This window comes from Microcebus murinus, chromosome 22, assembly GCF_040939455.1.
Source record: "Microcebus murinus isolate Inina chromosome 22, M.murinus_Inina_mat1.0, whole genome shotgun sequence".
Taxonomy (NCBI): domain Eukaryota; kingdom Metazoa; phylum Chordata; class Mammalia; order Primates; family Cheirogaleidae; genus Microcebus; species Microcebus murinus.
The window spans coordinates 14,246,026-14,257,850 of NC_134125.1; the positions used below are offsets into that span (position 1 = coordinate 14,246,026).

Consider the following 11,825-nt stretch of genomic DNA (forward strand, 5'->3'; position numbering starts at 1 on the left):
CACTCCTAGGGACAGAGGACTTTCCAAGACAGGCAGCATGTGACCGGGTGAGCTCAGGAGGGTGGCCAAGTCGGGTCTCTGAGGACCCAGTGCAGCGTTCCAGGCAGCACGGCCGCTCCTTCACACCCAGCCCAGAGCACGCAGCCCAACGCTGTCCCGGAGCACAGCAGGGGGGAGAAGCCACCCCCAGCCGGCTACCGAGCCAGGAGTCCACAGGGGAAACGGAAACCCGGAGGAAACCAAGTTCAGCCCATCGGACACTCCCATTTCCACCTAAGGAAGAGGAATGTTCCTGGAAACTGAGAGAGAGGAAAAGCCTGGCCAGGACTCTCTGAGCCACTTCAAAGCCCCCAACAGAGCCCAGGGTGGGCCCAACAGATCAACTGTCCCTAAAAGGAGGGTACAGTTACTGGGCTGGCTCTAATGGCTGTGTCCACTCAATAGACAAGCACCACAGTTCACAATCTAGAAAACCGAACTCTCCCTTTTCCTACCACTGCTAGGAGCCCCAGTGGCCAGACCTGCCCTGTGAGGCTTTCTGGAAGTCATGGAACATCCTTCAAGGCCCGAGAAGCCAAGGGCTGATCTGGAGGCAGATCCCATAGTGGTTCTCTGTGGCAGCTATCAAATATGAGTGTTAGATGCGCGATCAGAATAAACCAAGCCACCAAATGACCTCCTCCCCCTACCACTTCCTTCTGAAAGCCACCGAAGTGGCTTAAGGGAAATGAAATGCCATATAACCAAAACCCAACTTAACACCACCAGTACTGGGGTATGGCCATTTCAGCTTCAGAGCAGAGCCCCAAACATTCTCTATAGCTCAGGGCCATGAAGAGTCCTAATCACACTGTCCCAGAAAATAACCAAACTCAGATTCCTCCCCCAGGCAGCGGAATGGCCAAGCAGGCACGTGTGCACTAAATGCCCACCACCAAGGCCACAGGAAATGCAGCCAGCAGATAAAAGAAGTGGAAGTTTAAATACTGAAAGGGTGATACAGAAAGCCAATCCCCAACCCCCAGCAGTGTCTAGATTATTCCAAGAACAAATGATAATCGTTACCATTTACCGAGCACTTTGAAAGCATTTCAGGAAATGCGCCTGTTTTGTGGATGAGAGGATGGAGGTTCAGAGTGTACAGTGACCTGCCAGGGTCACGCAGTTAGCAGGCGATAACACAGGTACAGACCCAGGTGTGGCTGCCATTAGGCCTGGGTCTGTCTGTGGCACCAGGCTGCCTCCCCAAACCCAAACCCAGAGAAAATTCTCCAGAGGAGGAAGTGGTTTGCTGGAGGTTCGGCATCATAGTGGGTGTCCGCAGTTCAGACCCATTTAATCATCAACCACCATCCAATATTTATTAAGTAACCACAGAGAGAACAGAGCACCACTTGGCAGTAAGGGATTCTTGAAAGGCGGATAAGATCCCTGTCTTCAAGGAGCTTACGGGGCAGAGGGGAAGACAAAGGAAGCCTGATCTACACAGATCTGTAAAGTAATGTCTAAGTAAGAGGATCAACAGGTTAGCTGGTTTTAATCAGAAAAAGGCCTTTTCAAAAAGGTGGCTTCAGCTGAGATTTTGAAGGCAAGGGATGTGGGGAGACAGGAGGAGGCGACTATTTTCTGCAGCTTGGACAAAGATCCAGACTCAAGGCAGAGCTGAACACCTGGCATGGTCAGAAGTCAAATATAATCCAGAGAATGCAGTTCAAGAAACCCCCTAGATTTGGCAACTGTGTGCATATCATAAATATAGGGCTGAAAGCATACTTAAAACCTCCCAAAGCAGGGGCCAGGAAGGAACAGGTACGAGGGAAGCTAGGCCCGAGGTAAGCAATGGCACGGGTCACCTACGAGGCAAGAGCTATGGGGGTCAACCAAGTGGTGCCACAGAGAACATATGTCCAGTGCAGCCTCATCTGATTTCTCAAAAGAAATGACATATGGATTTTTAGGTGCAATTTCCTGATGCTTTAAATATTGGCAACTAATTTGCAATATTTCTAAATACCACAAAGGCTGAGCAACAAAGGTCTGCAGACCAAATCCAACCTATAGATTTCCATCTCTGCCTCAAGGTTTCCAGTGTGAAAGAGCTAGGTTCAAGTTCTTTTCTTTATAAGACACAGTCTCACTCTGTTGTCCAGGCTAGAGTGTCGTGGCATCAGCCTAGCTCACAGCAACCTCAAACTCCTGGGCTCAAATGATCCTCCTGTCTCAGGCTCCCGAGTAGCTGGGACTGCAGGCACATACCATCACACCTGGCTAATTTTTTCTATTTTTAGTAGAGACAGGGTCTCGCTCTTGCTCAGGCTGGCCTCAAACTCCTGAGCTCAAGCGGTCCTCCCACCTTGGCCTCTCAGAGTGCTAGAATTACAGGCGTGAGACACAGCACCCAGGCTCAAGTTCTTGCATCACTGTCTGTGGTAACACTGGGTGTGTCCCCTTCCCCTAACTCCTCTGAGCTTCAATTTAGCTTTCTCAACTGTAAACCAGAGATAACTACCATCTACCTCAAAGGGTAGTTCTCAGAATCATATTAAAAATGATTGTCAACGGGGAATGGATAAGAAAATGTGGTGTATAAATATAATGGAATATTATTCAGCCTTAAAAAAAGAAGATTTTGCCATTTGCCACAACATGGCCATGTAGGACATGATCAGTGAAATAAGCTAGACACAGAAAGAAAAATATTATATGATCTCACTTACATGTGCAATATATATATATATTATTTTTTTTTAAAGGCAAATACACAGAGATAAAAACAGTGGTTACCATCTGTAGAAGGGACAAATAAAGAGATGTAAATCCAAGAATACAAAGTAGCAAGTTTAGAGATCTAATGTGCAACATGAGGACTAAAGTTAACGAAACTGTATTATATTAGAGATTTTTGTTAAATAGATTTTAGCTGCTCTCATCACACACAAAAAATAACCATGTGAGATACACATTAATCTGCTTTACTGTATGTATGTATGAGACAGTGTCTTGCTCTGTCACCCAGGCTGGAGTGCAGTGGCCTCATCAAAGCTCACTGCCTCACTTTAGTAACCATTTTACTACTTGTACATATCCGTAACATCATGTTGTAAACCTCAAATATACATGATAAAGTTTATTTAAAAAAAAATGATGACGCACATGAAAACGTGTCCTCAACCTTAGTGTTGCCCAAATGCTCATTATCTAACGCAGGCCAAGAGAAGATACAGGGCACCAACAGAGAGATCAGACAATAGATGAGGCCTTGAAGAGAGAGTGGAAAGGAAATGAGCTGGGCCTTTGCTGGCCTGCAGGCCGGAAGAGTCTGGACAATGGAATCCATGACAGGCGTGGAAATACAAATGTGGGAGTCACCAGCACCCACGTTACAAAAGAGGTCATGCAAGCAGAGAAACTGACTGAGGTGCCGAAGAGAAAAACAGGGAGTCCAGAGAAATCCTTTGGGAGAACAAGAGGCCCGTCTCCATGAAGGGACAAGAGAAGACGTGGGACAGGAAGGCGGGAGGTCCCCTGGAGAAGCGGGCAGAGCTTGAGGAAGGGAGGAAGACCGGGCAGGTAAAGGGCGAGGTGGGCATCTCAGCAAAAGATCCAACGTGGGAGGGTGAGCCCAGCAGTGTTAAAAGCAGAAAAAGGAACAAAGTAAGGAAGTTAGGAAGGGCAGAAAAGTAGAAAGAGGGAGCCAGAAGAAAAAGGGGTCAAGGTGGACCCTGGGAGAGAGACCTTGAGGCCACAGCTATCTATATGGATGGAAGACAGGGTGGGGAGGTATGAAAGGGGATGTGCAGGGTGGAGTAAAGGGAGAATAAAACAAAGAGAGCTTCACTGAAGGTCTGTCTGCTGCGGGCTAAGCACCTTGCTCAGCCTCCCAACAACTCAGAAGACAGGCACTGGGCCCATTTTATGGACTGTTTTCAATAGGGTTTTTCAGTTGTTGGAAGAGGCCAAAGTCTCCACAGCTCATTCAAAAAGACACACAGACTGTGACGTCCAGAAGAGGATCAAGCAGCCTGAAGCTCCCTGGAGCTCCCTGGAAGCTTCCGCCCACCTGGCTCCAGCTCACCCAGGGTTCCACGACTGGAAACAGCTGGAAATGTGTGCCGCACTCTCCCCAACAAGAAAACAGAACAGAACATGGCTGTTTCTGCCAAGTGAGTTCTGAATAAGCTGCATTCCATTTCATTAAAACAATTACCTGAGCTCTAGCCAAGAATTACATAAAGCTTCCTCCCAGCGCCACCCCCTCCCCCCATAAAACACACATCATGCTGCTTTTCCAATAGGCAGAGGGAGGCTCTGAGCCCTCCCTAGGAAGACCCCACGATCCCCACCACGTGTCGTCCTCTGTGTCCTTGCATGACGGCACAGACAGGAGGCTCAGAGAAGACCCTCACATGAAGCACTCCCCTCATGAGGGCCTGCCGGCTGCCCAGAATGTTTCCAGTAGGCACCAGGGCCTTCCTCTTTGCCTTGGAGCCAAGGAGCCCACTGGAAATAGCCAGAATCCAGCTATTTCCCCAAAACAGAAGGGAGGCCCAAGTGGCCCAGCTTTGAGTCAGCACAAACTAGCCAAGAGGGACCTGGGGAGTGGGGATTCCAGGAGAGGGAGCCTAAAGGCTGGAGAACAGGACAGCCAGATCTAAGCTGCTGCCCACAAGCTAACATGCTCCTCTAACCACAGATAAGGACTTTCGTGATGTGAAGCAAAAGGCATCTTTTCCCCTCCCCCAGGCCTCAAGCTGCTGGGAGGTTGTTCCCCTCGTTTTGCAAAGCCCTGCTCTGCACCCACCAGCCTGGACAACCCCTGCCAACCTCCAACCAGAGCTCAGCATCTCACTTGCTCCGACCTAGTCTGATTAATGTCATCATGCCCGAAATAACACCTGAGGCTGCCTCCACACCTTCAGAAGCCCACTGTGGCCCTGTCTTTTTTCCTGCACAGGTCACAGTGCTGTGCACATTCCTTCCTACCTGAAGGTCAGGAAGTCACCTGAGGGCCCCCGCCTCCTGTCTTCTTCACCCCGTCTTTCCACCACCTGTGCAGAGTCTCAGGAGGCCGACACTCATGCAGGCCAGCACCCTGGCCCAGTGACTCTGAGCCCACCCTGCTAAAGCAAGGTTTTCTTACTTTTTCTTAACTTTTTATCATGAAAACAGCTGAACATACAGAGAAGTTGAAAGACTATTAAAACGAACACCCGTGTACCCCCCACGTAGATTCACTGGTTGTTAATATTTTGCCATTTTGTGTCAGTGCACAGTGCTTATGCTCTCTCTGCGTGTATACGTTTTTGTTTTTTTTTTTCACTATATCATTTAAAACTAAGTTGCAGGCATCATGATACTTCACTCCCAAATACTTGAGCATGCACCTACCAATAACAGTATTCTCCCATAAAACCACAATACCACAATCGCACAAGAAATAAGCATTAAAAGGCTGTCTTTTTTTTTTTTTTTTTTTTTGAGACAGAGTCTTGCTTTGTTGCCCAGGCTAGAGTGCCATGGCATCAGCCTAGCTCACAGCAACCTCAAACTCCTGAGCTCAAGCGATCCTCCTACCTCAGCCTCCAGAGTAGCTGGGACCACAGGCATGCGCCACCACGCCCGGCTAATTTTTTCTATATATGTTAGTTGGCCAATTAATTTCTTTCTATTTATAGTAGAGACGGGGTCTCGCTCTTGCTCAGGCTGGCTTCGAACTACTGACCTGGAGCAATCCGCCCACCGCGGCCTCCCAGAGTGCTTAGATTACAGGCGTGAGCCACCGCGCCCGGCCAAAAGGCCGTCTTGAAGGAAAGATTTGGCCTCTGGGGCTCTGCCCTGCCTGGCCAACCACATGTCCTGCCTGCCACTGGCCCAGCATCCGAGGCCTCCCTCGAGAGACCAGCTCTGAGCCCCGATGGTTGGGCAATCGGTTCATTGTTAGTTGGAAAGCTTATCAGGATGTGAACCTACATTTGAGGCCAGATGTGAGGCTCCAAACAAGACCTAAACTGCAGAAGGCAGAGCAGACCCTGTGAGGCTATGGGCAGGGGCCTCGACCAACCACAGGTGAGGAAACAACCCCTGAGCACCCATTTAAATATGAGCTGCTTTGTCAGCATTTCTGAGAAAACCCAGCTTCCTATTTCTTTTTCTTTCTCTCTCCCACCCACAGGACATCCTCAATTCTCCACCATAATAAAGTGTTCATCACCTCCCTTCTCCGGAAATGGGGTCACTCCAAATGGTAGCATATACCCGAACAAAGAAAAGGAGAACAGCTGGGTGGGGTGCGGGCAGGGGCACAGGAAGAGGTGGCAGAGGGACCACGGAGGGCCTAGGTTCTCCTCAGCAGCTGTGCTATAAGTGCTGTCTTGAGGGTAACAGGTGACTGAAGAGATGAGGGAGGAGTGAGTCCTCCCTACCCTCAAGCAGGTCACAATGCCACCATGTCCCTGCATCCCATCCTGAGTGTGCCTCTCCAAGAAAGAGCAAAAGAGAGGGAAGAAGCCACACAGAGCAGGAAAAAGACAGAAGTGGGAAACTGAACAGAGAGTGAGGAGTGTGGGAAGGGCATAGAAAAGACTTTTAGTGTCCTGGAAATGGAAAGCAATCAAAGCAATAGGCAACCAAGATGAGATCCAGGCCAGGCACAGTGGTTCACGCCTGTAATCCCAACACTTTGGGAAGCTGGGATGGGAGGATTCTTTTTTTTTTTTTTTTTTTTTGAGACAGAGTCTCGCTTTGTTGCCCTGGCTAGAGTGAGTGCTGTGGCGTCAGCCTAGCTCACAGCAACCTCAAACTCCTGGGCTCAAGCGATCCTCCTGCCTCAGCCTCCAGAGTAGCTGGGACTACAGGCATGTGCCACCATGCCCGGCTGATTTTTTCTATATATATTAGTTGGCCAATTAATTTCTTTCTATTTTATAGCAGAGATGGGGTCTCACTCTTGCTCAGGCTGGTTTCAAACTCCTGACCTCGAGCAATACGCCTGCCTCAGCCTCCCAGAATGCTAGCTAGGATTACAGGCGTGAGCCACCACACCTGGCCGGGAGGATTCTTTGAGGCCAGAGATTCAAGACCAGCCTGGGCAACATAGTGAGACCCCCCATACCTACAAAAAAATGTTTAAAAATAAAAATAAAAAAAAAGATGAGATCCAGTATCATGAACAGCAGTGTAAAGAATGGTTGGTTACAAGGTCCATTCTCCAGTCAGACTACCTAGATTCAAATCTAGCCCTGCCACTTGATAGCTGTAGAACTTGAGCATCCTCTCTGTGCCTCAGTTTCTTCATCGGTAAGGTGAGTAGTGGCAATACTCCCACTACTGATAATTGTAATAGAACCTGTCTCAGATGGCCAACATGATTCAATGAAACAATGCATTGAACTGTTTCCGGCACGGTGCCAGCACACAGCAAGTGTCCAGCACGGCGCCTGTACACAGTAAGTGCTCAGTACATACTATGGGAAAGAATACTGTAAACACTGTAAAAAAGAAAAGTGTTCTACAGATGTTTTTTATTGTTAATGAAGAAACTGAAACCAAGGACCACCCAGGGAAAGGCTGGAATGAAGCTGAAAGTTTTTTCAACATATTTGGCCTTGGAATAAGGTAAAGTCCTGAAAGAAGCATCAGAGGGTCAGATACTCCACGCACAGGGACTAAATGGTGGCAGAGAGATGCCCCGAGCCTCGGCAGTAACTCTGCCTTCCATCGGCCTCTCCAGCCAAGGGCCCACCCAGCCTCTTGAATGCATGGCCATCACTAGGGAAGCTAGAAAAAGGGGAAACTGAGATATCCCTCAGAAGACCTTGACCCCACAGTGATGGGGCTCTGGCCCCCAGCAGCCGGAGCCTTTCCACATCAAGTTATGGCTGTCCAGGCAGCAGACAGCTCAGCATATTGGAAAGGGCACCTGCTTAAGAATCAAACACACCAAGGTTTGTTCTGCCCCTTACTAGGTCTGGTGCTGACGCAGAGCCCACCAGGAGGGTACTGTCACTTCATGGGCAAATGTTGCCTCTGCCCCAGGCCCAGCAGCTGGGTGCCCTGACTCTGCCCTAAAACACAGAGGCACCACAGACAGGCAAGCCCAAAGTCCAGACTTTCCATGGAAACAGGGAGGCTCCATAGTCCGGAATGCCCCAGGCAACTCCCCAGCCCCCTAGCACTACCCCCAAGGACAATGAGGCACTGTTTTCCAAAGGGTCAAGACTGCTGAGACGCTGAAAGAAGACATGTCCAGATTCCAGCAGCAACTGGGCACTGCCAACAGCTGGCTGTCCCCCCTGCTAGAGGATGGGAAGGTAAAGCTACCAAGTCCTACACTGGACCCACCCTTTGCCATTTCCTAGGAATGGTCCCTAGGGCAGAAATTTTAAAGGTAACTATCAGTTACTCAGCAGGCCTCATAGCTCATCCCCTGGTTAGTCACCAGCACCTACTACCTTATTATGATTCAGATGACCAGATCTGAAATTGGATCAGTCTGGGTTCAAAGCCCAGCTCTACCATTGAACTTCCCTGAGCTCAGGTTTCTACATCTGTAAAGTGGAGATAAAACACCTCCCTCTCGGAATGGCTGTGATAATATTCATAAAGTGCTGAGCACGGTACCTGTCTCCCATCAAGCGCGCATGGTCATTATTAGACCATGGTTGTGGTCAACTGCCCCCCCACCGTCCCACCGCTCCCCACGCCCGCACACATAAGTACACTAAGAACGTGAACAAGAGGAGAGCAAGGAGTCCAGTTAGAAAACATAGTCAGAGTGCATCTCAGTGTTATGGGAACTCTGTCCAGGAAACTCCAGCCAGAACTCAAACAGAGCGAACTCCAGGCCAAACCAGCATCTAAACAGTAATGAGAAAAGCCACCAAGCAGCCACTCCACAGCACAAAGCGGGGAGAACACACAGAGAAGGGCAGGACACACTGTGTTTATGTTTTTCTGCCCAAAGAGCTATAAATTTGTAACTTATTAAACAGCACATGGTGAGTCTGTCATTGGCAGCTATTGGGAGGAGATGAGTTCCCCAATTTTTTTTTCTAGACCAAAAAACAAAGTCACAGAGGAGGCTCTGGCCTTACTTGCCACAGGACAGACCACAGACTCTCTCCTGTGTTAGTGACGAGGAGGCTCACAGCTCAGAGCACTCTCAGGAGAAAAATAAAAACAAGAGGCCCGGCCTTTGTGTCCACCCTAACTAAGGAAAACAGCTGACCCACAGTTCGCTGAGCAGCCATCCAGACAGCTGACGGGGCCCCAGCACAGAGGCAAATTCCTCTCCCCTCCTGCACACCCCACTCCTCCCACCCCAGGCTCCAGTCAGCCAGGCGTGGCAGGCCCCCTGGGAGCTCAGGCCAAGGAAGTTGGGTAGCCAGGATCCAAGCAACTGGGAGCCTATGGTGGAAGGTGGCAGAAGTTACAGGTGGCAGCCATCAGCCGGTGGCAACCCCTCCCCAGGAAGAAAGGCTTCCCTGTATACAAGAGCTGCAGATCTAGGACCTAGGGACTGGGCTTCTAGTTACGGTTTTGTCACTTCATGGTGTGCTGCCTTGGGCAAGAGAATCAACCTCTCTTAGTCTTTGCTTTCTCAGTTTGTAAAAGGTGGATGGGTATGATAACAGCAGCCTTAAGGAGGATCTTATGAAAGGATTATTGTAAGGATGGGACAAATCAAGGTATGGGAAATACTCCACAAACAGCAAATTTAAATTTCTATAATCCCCTCTGCCAGTATAGTGTATTCTCTTTCCTTTCAGAACTATCTCAGTTTCCTGGCCCTAAATGGAAGACTGTCAGAAGACAGGAATTCCGGACACCGACTGCGAACTCTTACAAAGAGTTTCTCAGTCTTTCAAACAGCACGGGGACTTCGGAGAAGCAGCAGAACTGCACCAGCATTTTAGAAACTGTAACTCTGCTTCCCAGTTCCCACTGGAAAAGCACGGAGACGTTCAGATCCTGATTCAAAGAACATCCCCCAGCCTCCTTTCAGCAGAGTTATTTTTATGTGAAAAAAACACCTGCCTGGAAGCTATGCCAACCTTAAGTGTGTCGGAAAAATGGGTGCCAAGCCTGACCCAAAGGCAGAACTATGCTTGGCAGCCCTTGCACTCTGCAAAACAGGCAGGACCCTACACCACCCCCAGCTCCAGGATCTCTCAGGGGCACCCTGATCCCAAAAGGAAGCTGCTGGGAAGCAGTCAAGTTCAGTGCCTACAAATAGCCAGTCTTAACTTAGTGCCCAGTGCTGCCTGGGAGAGGCCCGTCAGTCCTGTCTGATGAATCTACTCCTCAGAGCCTGGGACAGAGGAAGTACCAGTGGTCACACAAGCCACCCACAGTCCAGAGAGGAAAGACAAGGCTCCTACAGAGAAGAAACTTTTCCCCCCTCCTCACCTCCCCAGCTCAGGGCCCTCCAGCTACAGGCGTGAAGGGGAGGGAGACAGTGAATCCTCCCACTCCTGTGTTCACACCACCCCAAGGCATTCCTAGAACCCTGGCACCAACCCCCTTGGGTCTGGAGTCTGCTTCCAGGAGATACTTTCTTTCCCCGGCCAAAACACCAGATCAAGACTAGACTGAAAAGAGCAGTCTTGGAGCTCCAATAACAGGAAAACAGTAAAACTCTGTTCTGGGCATCCTATCCTCCTTACCTGTGTGGCTTCCAGCAGGGCCTGATGCTGGGGGATGGGGGAGGGGGGACCCTGCCAGCCAGGACAAGTTCAGGGAGGGAATACCTTGGGGCCAACTTCCCACCTCATTCCCCTGGCATTTCACCAGGGGCTGGGAGGGGGGGGGAGAATCAGGACTCTCCAACTTACCCTCCTAGGCTTAGGTATGAAGGGAGAGGGGCTGGCCTGTGGCTTGAGGCAAAGCGGGGAGAGCAGTCAGGGAAATGTAGCGACTGGCCCATGAAACGGGTGGCCAGACTGGACGTGGGGGGTTGGTGGAGCAGACAGACTGGGAAACTTGTCTTTGAAATGGGGGTGTGGTCGTTCGAAGCTTGTGCATCTCTAGCTTGTGCATCTGACTTGTGAAATGAAAGAGGTGGGCTCAGAGGGGCTACCCCTGAAGTGGGGGTGACAGTCTGTGAAGTAGGGCACGGCCCTGGAGTGGGTAGGAGCAGGTCCCGGAAATAAGCGACCAGCCCATGAGATTAGGCAGCTGCTCCCGGAGCTGGGCGGTCTGTCTGTGAGCGGGGGGTGGGGAGCGGTCTGTGAAGTGAGGGTCCCACAGCTCGGGAGGCGGTCTGGTCCAGGAAGCGGGGGTCTCGTCCCCGAGGCGGACGGGGTGGGTCCCTGAGGGGCGAGCTGGTGCCTGGGGCCGTTCTGGGAGATGGGAGTGGGGCCCCGGGATCAAGCGTCCAGGAGTGAAGACGTCCCGCAGCAGGGGTGGCTGCTGTGAGGACCGCGGCGGAGCCGGCCTGGCCCGGGACTCGGGCCCAGCACGGGATCCCGGCCCCGCACAGCCTCCGCCGGCAGGGACAGGAGCCGAGGCCGGGCCGCCGGGGGGTGGCATCCCGCTGCCCCGCCGCTCGCTCGCGCCCGGCCGGCCCGGGGCCGCGCGCCCCTCGCCCCTTCCCCCGTCGGCCTCCTCCTCACTCACCGAGGTCGTCCATGGCCGGACCGCGGGCGCCGGCAGCCGGCTCGGCGTCGCGCTCGCTGCCCGTCCCGGGGCCGCTCCTCTAGCCCCGCAACTTTTCCGCCGCGAGCCTCGGCCCGGAACGGAACGCGCCGCCGCCGCGCGCGCCCGCGCCCGCCGCGCGCCCCGCCCCCGGCCGCCTCGAGGGGGTGCTGGCCCCGCCCCCGTGCGCA

At 51.5% G+C, this 11,825-nt stretch overlaps 1 protein-coding gene across 2 annotated transcripts in view; it reads right to left on the bottom strand.

The window, feature by feature from the left end:
- Positions 1-11,773, bottom strand: part of PXN (paxillin) — a 45,122-nt gene extending 33,349 nt beyond the window's left edge. For both annotated transcript variants that reach the window (XM_020282889.2, XM_075996615.1), the window contains exon 1: positions 11,617-11,773. In XM_020282889.2, coding sequence (XP_020138478.2) covers positions 11,617-11,629 — 13 coding nt within the window. In that variant the 5' untranslated portion in view covers positions 11,630-11,773. The remainder of the gene's footprint in view (positions 1-11,616) is intronic.
- Positions 11,774-11,825: the final 52 nt, after the last annotated feature.